This window comes from Bubalus kerabau, chromosome 9 (genome assembly GCF_029407905.1).
Source record: "Bubalus kerabau isolate K-KA32 ecotype Philippines breed swamp buffalo chromosome 9, PCC_UOA_SB_1v2, whole genome shotgun sequence".
NCBI classification, from domain to species: Eukaryota; Metazoa; Chordata; class Mammalia; order Artiodactyla; family Bovidae; genus Bubalus; species Bubalus kerabau.
Window position 1 is genome coordinate 57,241,037 of NC_073632.1, and position 16,080 is coordinate 57,257,116.

The window sequence follows — 16,080 nt, forward strand, 5'->3', positions numbered from 1 at the left end:
CTTCTAAAACTTAGCTGTTACTTTGTGTGTATGTGTGTGTATATATACACACACATACGCATGTTGAAAATCCACTCTGGATCCTCTTATTCAGTCAGTAATTCTTTGTGTATTAGCTGCTCAGTCATGTCCTACTCTTTGCAACACCATAGACTGTAGCCTGCCAGGCTCCTCTGTCCGTGGAATTCTCCAGGCAAGAATACTGGAGTGGATTGCTATTTCATTCTCCAGGGGATCTTCCTGACCCAGGGATTGAACCTGGGTCTCCTGCATTGCAAGCAGATTCTTTTACCACTGAGCCACCAGGGAAACCCTCAATAACTTTAAGGTCTATCTTTGCACCAGTTACTATACAAAGAGTGCAGTAGAAAAGAGATTGTAGGTACAGACAAGCAAGTGTCAGTCCTTTCAAGAGGCCAGTGGGGAATGAAAATCAGTAAATGTAGTATAGCAGTGCCTACTTTATAAGGTTCTAGTTAAGTGTAAGTAAATATTGTCTGCATATTTACTATATTTGTCATAATGTCATCGTCTGCATGACATTAGTACCTCTTTAAGGTGAATGCATTTTATTATACCCAACCATAGCCCTAACTGAAATCAACCATTGGCCTTAAAGTGTCCTAACCATTCATTCTTTCAGTTTCCTCATCTGTAAACATGTATTATAATAATAATTATCACAGAATTTCTGTTGAGGACAAGATGAAAGAAAATTATACTTAATATTTTTATAAATATAAAATTTATATAAAATATAAGATTACCATTAGCCATAAACTCTAGTTTTTATATATTGAAATACATAGAAGTTTTAGATTTTTTACCCTATTTTCTTCTCTTAAGATACATAATAAATCTCCCACAATGCATAGCTGCTTTTATCAGTTAGAATACTGTTGGCTGTAAGAATAGCAAATATGAGTAGTCTCAAACTGTCTTAAGGAAAAGAAGGTATGTGTGTGTGTGCTAAGTCACTTCAGTCATGTCCAGCTCTTTGCGAGCCCATGGACTGTATGTAGCCCACAGGCTCCTCTATCCATGGCTTCTCTAGGCATGAATACTGGAGTGGGTTGTCATGCCCTCCTCCAGAGGATCCTCCTGACCCAGGGACTGAACCTGCGTCACCTGCAGCTCCTGCAATGCAAGCAGATTCTTTACCACTTGAGCCACCAGGGAAGCCCAAAGAAGATATATCCTCTTGCAGAATGATAGGTCCATGGGTAGAAGAGGCCCTAAAGATGACTGAGTCTTCTGTTTAATAATACTGTTCCAAACCCAGGATCTTTCCATCTCTTTTCTCTGCTGATATTTTTGACTACTTCTCAAATGTATTCATGCTTCTTTGTTCACAGTTAACAGAGAGCGGGAAAAAATACTCCCTGTTTCAGCAGCCCAGAGCATGCACCTTTTCTTTAGCCCGATAGGACCAGTTCTGGCCATGTGCCTGTCCCTTGCCGCACGCTCTGGTGAGAGGGATACTATAAGCTGATTAGCGTATGCTAACCAAAATTACTCTTGGAGGTGGGGTAACCTTCAATGTTACATGAGAGAGAAAAAGAGATGAACATACTGAACAAGTCTAGGCTTTGTTAGGAATAAAAATGGAGAGGAATGAGTACACAGAACACAATGTATCTATCCAATGGAATATTACCTGTTAGTAAGAAGGAATGTAGGACTGATGCATGCTATGACATGAATGAAAATATTATGGCAAGTGAAAGAAACCAGTCACATATGATTCCATTTATATGAAATGTCAAAAACAGGCAAGTCTGTAGAGAAAGAAAATAGACTGTGGTTGTCAAGAGTTGGAGGTTGATATGATGGAAAGATGGTTAGGGTACAAGGTTCTTTAGGGGATGATGAAAATGTCCTAAAATTAGATTATAAAGATGGTCACAAAACTTTGTAAAAGTATTAAAACTATTGAACTGTATACTTTAAGTGAGTAAACTTTGTTATGTAAATTCCATATCAATAAATCTGTTAAAAAGAGAGAAAGGAATGGGTTCTGGGAATGCTAACAATAGAATCCCTTACTTGAATTAAAATATATAGTATTAGGATACTATTTTCCTTCTAGGTCCATGGGACAGTAGGAGAACCCTGGTGGATTTGGGTAGAAGATCCTACAAATGATCATATTTATCATTCAGAGTATTTCCTAGTTCTAAAAAAACAGGTAAATATGTCTATGTGACTATCCTTATTTTGTTGCTATCATTGAAAAGAAAATATAAACTAATTTCTGTTTTTACCTATTTCTCTTCAATTTCATAATGCCATTGAAGCTTTATTTATTATGTTTTATGTTTCTGTTTGGTTTTAAAAGAGAATATTGATTAAATGTTATAATATTCATATATTCAATGTGATTTTCATCTGAGAAATTGAATTGTAATCTTTCTAATGGTTTAAGGCATAGATTCCAGAGGGGTGGAATGTGTCAAGTGGGTGGAATAAATAAAATTTTTAAAATTAAATGAATAAAAAATAACTTTAGTGTTATATAGGCACAGTATTAAGACTACTGAGTACATTATATAAAAGACATTCTTTGTTAAAATTCCAGAAAGACCCAGTTTGATGGAATTCACTATGATGCTTCATTCCTAATTTCTCTTTTTATCAAAGAGAAACAAGCTTTAGGCCTGAGTGGACATCTATAGAATTTTATAGCAATATTTTATTTTCATTGCATTTGTGTTCATGATTATCTTTTATTTATGCCAAGTGTTCTGTTACTCCACTTATGGTAGTGCAAGATTTTTTTTAAATATTAAATGAATAATTTGGTAAACATGAAGTTAAGTACTTGAATGAATGAAGTTAGGGAAATTATGATAATGAGTTAAATTGGTAACTTAATAATACATGATGATATGCATATGTAAATATTATAAGTTCGGCATATGTTTTTCCTTCTATAATATCAGATCTCCTAAGAGGATGACCACCTACAAGTTTCTGAAGTATCTGAATATCTCAGCTATTTAGAAATCCAAGATATTTTCTTTCTCTTTAGTACATATTGCTGTAGATACCATTGTTTTTACAAGAGAATAATAAGGCCTCTATGCCACTAGAATAACCATATTCATTTTATACTTTATTTCACATTAGGTCATTAGTAAAGAAGCTCAACTACTGGTATTTACAATCCCTATTTTTGAGCCTCTGCCTTCCCAATACTACATCCGAGCAGTGTCTGATCGATGGTTAGGAGCTGAGGCTGTATGTATTATCAACTTTCAACATCTGATTCTACCAGAGAGACATCCTCCCCATACAGGTAACATGTGGAATAGTAACTTGAATCATTGATTTTCCAAAATTGTTTTTAGTTCATGTTGAAAAGTATCTATGCTTTAAAATTGTCTGAATTTAAGTAAAAACCCATCTTATTTATCAATAGAGTTTGAGAAGAGACTTCAAAATCAAATGTAGACACTAATGCAGGCCTTAATTTGTTTTTTTAATTTGAGTTCCAAATACATTAAACTAAGCCTAGTTCAGTTAACAAGAATGACACTCACTGTTGCTGTATTACTGTACCTTCATCTCTATAATCATTATGATTTCTCAAAAAATAATGAAATTGTAATATCTATTGATCTATTCATTGAAGAAGACTTTTCTGATTTTCTTTCATCAAATAAGCTTTGTGATACCTAGAATATCAAAATAAAATACTTAAAAATGGTGCTTTATTTTTTGATTAAAATGTAGTTGATTTACAGTGTTGTGCCAATCTCTGCAGTATAGCACAGTGACCCAGTTATATATACATATATACACTTTTCATATTTTTTCCATTATGGTTTATCACAGGATATTAAGACTAGTTTCCTGTGGTATACGTTAGGACCTTGTTGTTTATCCCTACTAAATGTAATAATTTGAATCTACCAACCCCAAACTCTCAGTCCATCCCTCTCCCTCTCTTCCTTCCCCTTGGCAACCACAAGTCTGTCCTCTGTGTCTCTGAGTCTGTTTCTCTTTTGTGGGTGTTTTAAACATATGCTACCAACATCACTACTAGGTCTCTATGGTTGTAGTACCTGATTTTAACATGTATTGATGTTATATTTTAATTCTCATTTAATCCCTTCTTTGTTGAGTGGATAAGCATGTTTATTTATGTAATTAGATGATTTTCTGATTACATTTTTAAATGCAACAAATGTACCACCATGACATATCAATTGATATTAAAAAATACATGATGTAACCTCAATGATTTCTAGTTCTGTGTGGATCCAAGTATATATACAGGCATTCCACTGAGCTCGAATCAGCTAGGAAAAATCTTCGTATTTCACAGAAGTAAAAGACCTTAATTTAACATTGTCAGTAAATGCTGAAATGTTTAGTTTTTTAGTGTTTTTTAAGAATATGTCTATGCTTTGATTGGCATTACAAGTTAAGAATTCCTTTCTTCTTGATTTTCAGTGCTTCAAAACATATCAGTGATTGTAATCTGGTATAAGAAACATACAGTTAGTTCTCAATCGATTACCTATGTAATAGAGTAGAGCGGTGGGGCAGTGATAATATTTTAAAAATTAGCTTTTTACTTTTAAATACATTTTTTGAGATGAGAACTTTCCATACTTTCCACTTTGAAACTGTACCATGAAGATCCAACTCAAGATACAGACCACCATGTTCCCTTCTTGATTTTTTTTTCCCTTCTTATTCACTTCAAATAAGTAGAGTCATACTTCATGGAATAATCCTAAAATTAGCTAACTGATACCTTTCTGGATTATAGGAAAATGAAATGACTGTCAAGTTCCAGGGTATCTAGATATAAATTTCATGAAATCATTTTGATTTTCTAATCTCCTGGACTTCTAGTCTACATGCTGATTTACAGTTAAATCTAGTTTCTTTCCGTGTTTTCTCCGCACAGTTCTGATTTACCCAGTCATGCTCTGATTTAAAACTCCCACACAAGTTTCTTCTTAAGTTCATGTTAGTTTGCATTGTCTATAACAACAGTGCACTCAACCACTCTGTTTTGTCAATTATCTAACAAATGAAGAGTTATTTGTTCTTAGTAACTGTTCTTAGTTTGCAAGTGGTTTTCCTTCTTCTACAGGTTGGTGTAGATTTAGTTTTCTTCTAAAACATGCATATATCCATATACCTCTCATTCAGATCTCTTTCCTGATTGGAAGATCATTAGCACTGTCTTAGAGGGAGCTCTGCCAGAAAAGTGTTTAATATACATGTCAATATCATAATTGTGGTAATGGGGTGGGGGGAGATCTGTAACTAGTATATAAGAATTGGTTAATCCTTTTTCCCTTTAAAGAATTAAGGATGATTATAATTTGTTTCAAAAAGACAGTATTTTATAATGTGCATGTTCTCCAGTTTTGTATGTACCTGTTGAATCTTTTCAGAATTACTGGATCTTCAGCCTTTACCTATCACAGCTTTGGGCTGTGAAGCATATGAAGCACTGTACAACTTCAGCCACTTTAACCCTGTGCAGACACAAATATTTCATACGCTGTATCACACAGACTGTAATGTCCTACTTGGAGCACCCACTGGATCAGGAAAGACTGTTGCAGCTGAATTAGCCATTTTCAGAGTCTTCAACAAGTACCCTACTTCAAAGGTCAGTTGGAAACAATCACATATTTACATTCAATTATAAAACATAATTTATAATCTGTAAATTAGCCAGTTCTAAATATACTGGCAGGACTTACTGAATAGATTTGCCACTCTCTTGTGAGTTTTCCAGGGGGGCCCAGATCAATATATGAGTAAATGGCCACAAGGAAATTTATATTAACACTTTGGAGTCCTTTAGTTAGATTTCTAATGTACTTATTGGTGCTCACATGTCCTTTCCTCATTGTAAAGTATCTATAATTCATAAGAAATTTCATTGTAAGATATGTAGTTCATAGCCATACTTATAAGAAATATAATGATTCATAATCATTAATCATAATCAGACCCCTTGGCTGTGAAGGAAATGCTAATACGTTAATAAATTCAGCTGATTACCCTCAGGAAATACCAAGGCAGCCTTTATTCCACATTTCTCCAAATGGCCATGCTATTATTAATGTAAATAATGTGTCGAGTCAAATAAGTGTTGATTTTAAGCTTTCTTGAAATGTGAAGTACTCTCAGAAACCTTCTTTTCCAAAAAAGTGAATTTATTTGTTATGATTAGAATTATGCGCTCTTTTCCTCATCATTTGTGATTATAGAAATGTTTTAACTTCCTTTTTCAATGATTTTCATTTAGTAGCTATTCTTCCCTGCTTAACTTTTATGTTTTCCTGGTGGCTCAAAGGTTAAAGCTTCTGCCTCCAATGCGGGAGACCCAGGTTCGATCCCTGGGTCAGGAAGATCCCCTGGAGAAGGAAATGGTAACCCACTCCAGTACTCTTGCCTGGAGAATCCCATGGACAGAAAAGCCTGGTAGGCTACAGTCCACGGGGTTGCAAAGAGTTGGACACGACTGAGCGACTTCACTTTTACTTTCTTTCACTCTTAAGTTTAGTATGTGGCTATGGATCCATTGAAAGTGAAAAAAAGTGAAAACAAAAGTCACTAAGTTGTGTCCGACTCTTTGTGACCCCCCAGGCTGTAGCCTGCCTGGCTCTTCTGTCCATGGAATTCTCCAGGCAAGAATACTGGAGTGGGTGGCCATTCCCTTCTCCAGGGAGTGTTCCCTTCTCCAGGGGATCTTCCCAAGCCAGGGATCAAACCCAGGTCTCCCACATTGCAGGTGGATTCTTTACCGTCTGAGCCACCAGAGAAGCTCAAGAATACTGGAGTGGGTAGCCTATCCCTTCTCCAGAGGATCTTCCCAACCCAGGAGTCAAACCGGGGTCCCCTGCACTGCAGGCGCCTTCTTTACCAGATGAGCTACTAGGGAAGCCATTAGGAGACAAATTTAACACAACCAGTAGAGCTCTGTTCTAAATTCGAAACATTTTATAGAGGAAAGAATTTTTTTCCAGTAAGTAATCTGTATGAAAGTTTAGATTATTAAAGACCAGGGTTTTTTATTTTTAATTTATTTTTGTTTTCTAAATTGTAGAACACCTAAAATATATGACTGGCATTGGCGTCTTCCATAAAATCTACATTAAAATTTAAACAACCGGATTATTTATCTGTATAATTTCAAAATTAGTAGCTTTTTTCATGAAAGGGTTATAGCATATATAATTTATTATCTCCTAGTTTTTAAAAAATTTTCACATTATGTTAAAAGATAATTTCATTCTGTGACAACCAAGAGGGGTGACGTGCAGTAGGGAGTGGTGAGGAGGGTCAAGAGAGAGGGCACATATGTATACTTAGGACTCATTCATGTTGTTGTATGGCAGAAGCCAACACAATATTGTACAGCAATTATCCTCCAATTAAAATTAAAAAATTTTAAATGATAATTTCATTATAAGCCACCTAAAGAAAATACCAATGGTGCTTTTTAAAAAATATTTAAAATTATCTATGTCAGTATTTTCATGATTTGTTACATTCATGTCTTACTTTGGCTAAATGTAGTTTAAGCTAATGACATTTTCCCATTAATTTAAAATTTTAAGTTTTTCAGTATTAAAAGATACATTTAACTACACTTATATTTTGATAAATTTTATTGAGTTTACCTTTATTTGAAAATGATGTCACTGTTTTTATGAGATCTTTTTGTATCCCCATTTTAGGCAGTATATATTGCACCCTTAAAAGCCCTAGTACGTGAACGAATGGATGATTGGAAAGTTAGAATAGAAGAAAAACTTGGTAAAAAGTAAGTTCTTACTTTTTCAGAAGATATGTGATGAATAATTGAAAAGGATCAAGAAATAAAAGATTTGCATAAAACTGTTGAATGCTTTTAAATGATTTTCATTTTATTTAAAAGTGTTATAGTTAAAATGTTATCAATATTCTCACTTGTTTCAAGATTGAAAAATGAAAACCCTTAATTTACTTAAACTTTTATTTGGCAAGAAAATTTTCTCAAAACTTTAGATTCAAAAACAAAAGAAAAATAAGATATGTCTCTATTTTTCTTTCACACACTTCAAAGTAGCTTCCAAAAACTGCTTAGAAGGCATTTTGCATGTAAATAATTTACCAAAAAAACAAAAAGAAAATCACTGGAGAACATGACTTAAAAAAAATTTTTTTTACTACTAACAAGGTTACTTATTATAATATTTTTTTAATAGCAAGATTGCATGTATCCTGAGTGACTGCTGGAGCATCACTAAATATACTAGGACACATTCACACAATGAAAATATCGTCTTACTCTATGAAAAAAATGAATCCTGTATACTGAGAAATAGATCTTCCAAGATATTGTTTAAAGAAATGTTTTTAACTTAAGTATTCCCCTTTTGTTTTTAAAACTTGGTGAAGAATATAAATATGTGTTTGTTTTAGAATCAGGTGATGAGAATATCCATTTTGCAGAGACTATTTACTACATATATATATATATACTTTGAACCATACAAATATATTACCTATTCAAAATAATAAAATGTAAAAAAATAATAAAAGGAACAAAAAGCTTTGGGAATGCTATCCTTGGAGGAACTAATCTTGATTTTTTTTTTTTCTGTTTTTTGAATGTCAAAACAGATATAAAAATGACTTCATGGTTACCTAAAATTTGGAGTTAGCCTTCAATTTTCCTTCTTTCTCACAATAATTCTGAGACCCTCTCAGAATGGGAAGACAATATTTGCCCCAACTTACCTTGTTTGTGTCCTTATATATTTGAATTTGCCTATAATATCTAGACAATTTCAACCTAAGAAAAGAAATGAAACTTACACACAATCATATTCTTAATGAATGCCTCCTTTTGTCTTAATAAGTTAACACTTTCCCTCATTAGAAAGGTGTTTATTCCAACATAAGGAGGAGGTGTGAGTTCACCTCTGTAAAATCACAAAGGGTAGAGACTTTGTAAACATAATCAAAACAAAGTTTGATACTCTTGCATATCTGCATAGAAGTTAGATTTCAGTGATTTGCTTTTATACATTCTTCATTTTATGGGAGGAAATCATCTTAGAATCATTAAGAAATATCTATTTTGGACTCAAGTCAGAAAATTTCAGAAGTCAAAGGGAGATAAAGTAGTTTTAAGCATAGTAAAATTTTATTTTGAAGGCCATATTTTTTTCTAAGCTCATGTGTTACCTGAAAATTTAAAGGGATCATTTTTATTCTCCTGCAGAGTTATTGAACTGACAGGAGATGTAACTCCTGATATGAAATCCATTGCCAAGGCTGACCTTATTGTGACCACACCAGAGAAGTGGGATGGAGTCAGCCGAAGCTGGCAAAATAGGAACTATGTAAAGCAAGTCACTATTCTCATCATAGATGAGATCCATCTGCTCGGTGGGTACCACTGCATCTGAATCCAGTTTACAAACTTGGACTCCTCATACCTGCAGCAGCTAGCATCAGGACTTGTTAAATGATTAACATCCATTATTCCTCTTTCTTAGGGGAAGAAAGAGGCCCTGTTCTAGAAGTCATTGTATCTCGAACGAATTTCATCTCATCCCACACAGAAAAGCCTGTTAGGATAGTTGGACTATCCACTGCATTAGCTAATGCCAGAGACCTTGCTGACTGGCTCAATATTCGTCAGGTATGTGAAAGATTGGTAAACCAGACATTTCATGGTATGGGTTAGGGCCTTATTAAGGAGGCAGTAGAACATTATAAAGTATAAAAACTGGAAATGGTTTCTCTCTCATTTTTACTCTAGATGGGCTTGTTCAACTTCCGACCATCAGTACGCCCAGTTCCACTGGAAGTTCACATTCAGGGTTTCCCAGGTCAACATTACTGTCCTCGTATGGCTAGTATGAATAAGCCTACATTTCAGGGTAAGCTTCAGATTTCCTGAGATGAATAACAGCCGTTTTGTATGGTGGCCTTTAAATGCATTCTAAATATCGTGGGCTTCTTTGAAAGGGTGGTGCTGCTCCAACTTCTACAAATATCTAGAACTATTTACCTTAACTGTTGAGGAATATTAATATATATTGAACTGACTATTGAAAGTTTGATTTCATAAGTGAAAGTGTCTTCATAGTAGAATAAATGTATGTACTCTAAAAAAATCATATTATTCTTAAAATTAATTTATTAAGGTATTATGATAGTAACTTGAGTAAATGACAAGTAGAATATTTATTTTAGACTCATAATATTAATTTTTATCAGAAATCATCTGAAAAATTTAAGTACTGTTTTTGGCTATGTATGTGTTTATGTTTTATTTTTTGTTTTTCCCTTTCTAACAAATTAGGCAGGCAGGAAAGATTTAAGAATAACACTCCTATTTTATTGAAACATGTTTTCATGTTTAGGCTGCATAAGGAATATTTATTATATCAATTAAAAATAACCTCCAAAATAAATTCTCTAATGTGAACTGCTGTTGATTGTGAGGTGACAGTTGTGAGGTGACTTTTTAGCTGCTGTAATTAGCCTTATGACAGAAGCAAAGTATTGATTGTGAACTGGAGACCAATCTTGGCAGTTCAGATTATTTACACCTCCAAAGAAGCATTGTACAAAATCACTAATGAACAATAAATCTGCCGTGAGCTGTTCAGCCACACCTGTTCTTGCAGCAGCAAAAATCCATTAAATGTTTGAGGTTTAAAAAAGAGGCACATTCATTCATTCATGATTATGTACACCAATGATACCAATATTGTGCTAATATGTGTATTTTAAATTATCTCTAATATGATTTATCAAAGTATTACCATTTGCATTCTATAAATTCTGATCAACTGTGAATGTGTTAATTTTTCATAGTATGTTTGATGGATTGGTTGCATTTAAGGAATGACTGATTCCAAACCACTGACTGAAATGAAGCAATTTATATTATGTAAATCAACAGTAAATTAACTATGCCTACACTTCTCTAAATATTGCATAAGTACAGCAGCTATCCTTGTAAACTCTTTATTATACCTGTAGTGGATCACTATATTTCTTTGAGTTTACATTTATGATTTTGTGGTAGCTTTATTTCTCACTCTTAGGTATACATATAGCCAAGGTCATGTCAACATTTCCATTTATGAACCTTGTTCTTTTACCCCATAAAAAATAAATTCTGCAGCTCACATTTCAAACAAGAAATTACAAGGAAGTTGTACTTTTTAGTATAAAAATTTCTCATATCTCTGACTGTTTTAAGAGACCTATGTACACATAAGTATAAATTCTCCTTGTGCCATCTTATCAGTATTTTGGAACCTATGCATAGCAAAGAAACTTCAATTCCAGTTAAGTCAAATGATTTGTGTGGCTATTTAAGTAATATTTTTTCAGTCTTATTACCCAGTTTTCAAACTACTTATCTTGTGTGCCTACTCCCTATGTGCCGTCACTCAGACATGGATTCAAGCATGGTATTTTCTTCAGCTCTCTTCTGCATTCTCTTATCTTCACACTTTAAACCTTATGCTTATGTTTTGGGGAAAACATTTTTATGACATATCTGATTAATTTATTAATACAAACTCACTTAATTTTTCTATCTACTGGTGACAGGACAAAAATAAAAGGAATTTTTTGTGGCTTTCCTTCAACCCCACCCCTGCCTCAGGTCTTGATTCTCTGTCCAGACCCCAGGACCAACTAACTCTGCAATATCATTGCTTAGGCAAGCAGAAACACAACTCAAAAATAGAAAACCCAACCTGAGATCTAGTATCCCTGTACAGTTGTATCCATATACAGTTGTTTATGGAGAGTCTCAGCTTTTAAGTCTCCTTCCTTGGCAGGTCAGAACTGAACCAGGAGTCAGGATAGTTCAGTTTTCCCTGTCTTGGGCAAAAAATTCCACTAAGTAGAGACAGCTACCTTTCCTTTCCTATCATTTCTCCAGTATAATGTCAGAATTTCATGACAAAATTAAGAATTCGATTAAATCATTTACATCCTTAGTTTTCATGCATTTATTTAATATCCTAATGAAATTCAGATTCTGGTTTAAGTGGCTTACTATTTTATTTTCTACAATTTTTCAACAGCAATTAGAAGCCATTCTCCAGCCAAACCTGTTTTGATATTTGTCTCATCAAGACGTCAAACTCGTCTTACTGCTTTGGAATTGATAGCCTTTCTAGCTACTGAAGAAGATCCAAAGCAGTGGTTGAATATGGATGAAAGAGAGGTAAGCAACATATTTTAATTCTACTTCTTATACCTGTCAAATTAGTGTGTATTGTAGCATAATGGGAATTACATATATAATTATGTTTAGTTTTAATCTATTTATTACCATTGCTGTTGTTTTTAAGTCACGTCCAACTCTTTGCAACCCCGTGGACTGTAGCCCACCAGACTCCTCTGTCCACGGGATTTCCCAGGCAAGAATACTGGAGTGGGTTGCCATTTCCTTCTCCAGGAGAGATTCCTGATCCAGGGATCAAACCCATGCCTCCTGCCTTGCAGGTGTATTCTTTACCATTGAGCCACCCAGGCTTCCCATTTATTACTGTATTTGTCCCTTTAACTTCATCACCTATGTATATTTTAATATTTGGCTAAGTTTTTTCATAATATTTGAATGTTCACTGCTCTTGAAATTCATAATCAATTTTGCAAAATTAACTTTGTATAAACTATATAACATGACCATCTTCAAAAATTTAGAAAACACTGATAAAGCCTATTGTCCTTTAAGTAATAAGCATCATTAAAATGTTGTCATATCTGCATAATTCTATTATATGACTATTCCATTGTACTTTTCTCCTATAATTAAATAATCATTCATCTTTATTATTATGGGTTTTTCTGTATTTAGAGTTATTTTCTGAGTACAGACTTATAAATTTTAAATTAATGGTTCAAATAATGTAGCCATTTTTTATAATTTTTCATACACGCTGATAATTACTTTCTAAAAGGGCTGTACCAATTTTGATCATCCCTATTGATGTATGAATTGTCAGCAGTGTATGAGAGTAACAGTCTCAGTATATGCTCACTTGTTGTAATTTATTGTTATAGATAAAATGTTTCTTGTTTTAGTGTTTTAATGTGTGCCTTAATTTTTTTGTAGTTGAACATTTTTTTCCATATATTTAATTTTATCCTCTTTTGTCCCTTCATTCCTTTGGGCTTTTATCTGTTGCAGTACAGCATTTTAAAAATATATTTGTGTGGGAACCTTACCAAATTGAAATACCATATACCTATGCATACACCCCTAAAACTTTATACAGACATACCTTAGAGATATTGTGGATTGGGTTCCAGCTACTGCAATAAAGCAAACATTGCAGTAAAGCTAATCACACAAAATTTTTGTTTTCCTAGTGCTTAATAAAAGTTACATTTACACTATACTATAGTCATCTAAGTGTGCAATAGTATTATGTCTTTAAAAAAGTACATAGCTTAATCTATTATAAAAAGACTGTATTGCTAAAAAAAAAACACTCACCATCATCATCTGAGCCTTCCATAAGTCATAATTGTAATATCAAAGATCACTGATCACAGATCATCATAACAAATAAAATAATGATGAAAAAGTTTGAAATACTGAGGGAATTGCCAAAATATGACACAGAGACATGAAGTGAGCAAATGTTGTTGGAAAAATGGTGTTGATAGACTTGTTCAACATGAAATTGCCACAGACCTTCCGTTTGTAAAGAAAAAGCCACATTATTTGCAAAGCACAATAAAATGAGGTATGCCTGGTATGAGGCATGTCACTCATGAAGTATGTTACTTTTTTCCATATGTATGTATTAGTTATATATACATGTATTAACCTTCCATCTGCTTTATTAGTAAATTTTGGTAGTTCACTGAGTGTCTTTTAGTTTTTTCAAATGGCAGTTTTTGCATTTTATGTGAAACAGTCTGTTAATATGATTCTTTGTGATTCCTTCCAGTACTTCTAAATGTAGGTATTCTCCTGTCTCCTGCCATAGATTGATAGATAGTGATTTTTTCTTTCTTACACTTTTCTGGTTTTTTAAAATATGTTCCTAGCTGGAGTTATGATTGGAAAAAAGTAACTGAAATCAGTGATAAAACTGTTGCATTGTCTTCCTTCTCCCTGCACATCTCATGTGGCCTGAAGGACAGTAATCACAGTGCTCCTAGCCTACTAGTGCCAGTCTCAACAGTCACATATTCCTCCCCTTCCATGTCTCACAACTCATTTAGGGTTGGATGGTCCTGTGTATATTACAGTCGTATGTTAACATTAGTTGACTAGCAACAGTTAATATTTCAAGATGTTCTTATGTAGGACCACAGATGACCTTATTAATCACTAATAAGCAGCAGAACCCAAAATTAACTTCATGTAAAAGCTATCACATAACCCATGAAGTAGGGTGAAAGCCATCATTTATCTTTCAAGTTTCGTCATTACTCCTTTAATGTGATTTGTAGGTGTATACAAGGTATATAATTCAAGATAATTTAAAATCAAAATAATTTTGTCAAAAGTTCCTTATCCTGTGTTATTTACTTATTATGCCCAAATAAATGACCCTGTTGTATTTAAACATTATCTTGACTTAAAGGAAATGCTGAAAAATAGATGTATGAAATATATACCTGTATACAGTTTAGTTTATATACAGCATCTATCTAACCTTATTTTCTTTTTGGTTTTGTTTTTTTCCTCTTGTGTCTTATCCCTAGCAGTGTTCCTAATGGAGACTTTTCTTTGAAGTCAGGGTACAAGGTAGCTATTTACATTTGGGGGTGTGTGCTCAAAGCATATTTATATAAGAATGTGCCTTTAGCACATATGTGACTCACATGAGCCTCAAATGTGAACCTCATGTGCTCTCTCCAGCTGTAGTTCAACTCTACTATTCTTTATTTTTCATTTAAAGGTGTGAGGCCTTAGAAACTCTGGACTGCTCACCATTGTATGAAACTACTTCTCTGTTTTGTATTTTTTTTTTTATCAGCAAAAAATCTATCACCAAGACTTATTAGAACGTACAGAAATTACCTACATCGTTTTTTCTGTTTCACATATTTCATTGCTAAAATAGGCCAGTTGGAAATTATGTCATTTCTGGACATTTTGTTTCACTAAGCACATCTCAAGAATAAGACAACCCAAGCTTTGTTTTTATTCCTGCCACTAAAAGCCATCACCTTTAAAGTCAAATTCTCTGAGGGTTTACAACTGATTATTATGCGAATTCATCTAATTATACTGAAACCTACTATAAAGTAAGTTTTCACTGTTGAATCCTCTAAATAAATTAGGATTTTTCAAGGCTTCAATTTTTGTAAGAGTTACTCTCCATGATATCCTGGCCTAGACATTTAGTAACTATTCCTGTTGCTGCTTCTTGGACAGTGTCAGGTTGGTGTTCTGTGGTAGGTCATGAGTACTCTGGGTAGGAAACTTGAGCATTCAAAAGAGGCAGGGTAAGCATGGGAGCAGTTATCCCAGCAGCTGTAGAGCAGGGAGACCCTGGGGAAGATAGTAGCATCAAAATAATTCTTCAGTTGAATGGTGTGAAGTCAGGAAGTGTCCCTAGATGTGGAGGTGGGAGGGGAGGGATTCAGGGGAGGGAGGAAAGAAAGCTACGGCAAATCTGAAGAGGATGGAGAAACAGAATGTGACCAAGGAAGAATATATGTGTTCTATTTTGATTATCAGCAAAGACAAAAGAAATTATCTAACTAGATTCTTTACCCAGTAAAGCATCAAAATGAAATATTAGAAAGTATCACTGATGTGAAATCATACTGCAGAATGAGAAAACTCTAATAATAGTAATGTTCTTTCATATTTACCATTATGAAGGCTCCTGCAGTGATTCCAAAGGTTTGTAGGCATGTGCTGCTATGCATCTTGGATTTCTCAGTTGGACAGCCACCACTTCCACCATTAACCCCAAATGGTTGGGTCTTGCATCACTCTCTCAAGCTTATTGCAAAATTCACATTTAAATTGAAGAAAGTAGGGAAAACCTCTAGACCATTCAGGTATGACCTAAATCAAATCCCTTATGATTGTACAGCAGA

The 16,080-nt window shown here is 33.9% G+C and overlaps 1 protein-coding gene and 1 non-coding gene across 7 annotated transcripts in view; both read left to right on the plus strand.

The window, feature by feature from the left end:
• Window positions 1-16,080, plus strand: part of ASCC3 (activating signal cointegrator 1 complex subunit 3) — a 351,170-nt gene that overhangs the window by 237,870 nt on the left and 97,220 nt on the right. For 5 of the 6 annotated variants that reach the window (XM_055535388.1, XM_055535387.1, XM_055535391.1 and 2 more), the window contains 8 exons: window positions 2,090-2,188; window positions 3,130-3,298; window positions 5,418-5,638; window positions 7,719-7,804; window positions 9,251-9,417; window positions 9,528-9,673; window positions 9,794-9,914; window positions 12,087-12,229. In XM_055535388.1, coding sequence (XP_055391363.1) covers window positions 2,090-2,188; window positions 3,130-3,298; window positions 5,418-5,638; window positions 7,719-7,804; window positions 9,251-9,417; window positions 9,528-9,673; window positions 9,794-9,914; window positions 12,087-12,229 — 1,152 coding nt within the window. Of the gene's footprint in view, window positions 1-2,089; window positions 2,189-3,129; window positions 3,299-5,417; window positions 5,639-7,718; window positions 7,805-9,250; window positions 9,418-9,527; window positions 9,674-9,793; window positions 9,915-12,086; window positions 12,230-12,356; window positions 13,490-16,080 lie in introns of those variants that run through there. The other variant, XM_055535392.1, reaches the window with a different exon arrangement.
• TRNAW-CCA (transfer RNA tryptophan (anticodon CCA)) lies at window positions 6,315-6,387 on the plus strand. Its single transcript has one exon. It is a non-coding gene; the product is annotated as a tRNA-Trp (tRNA).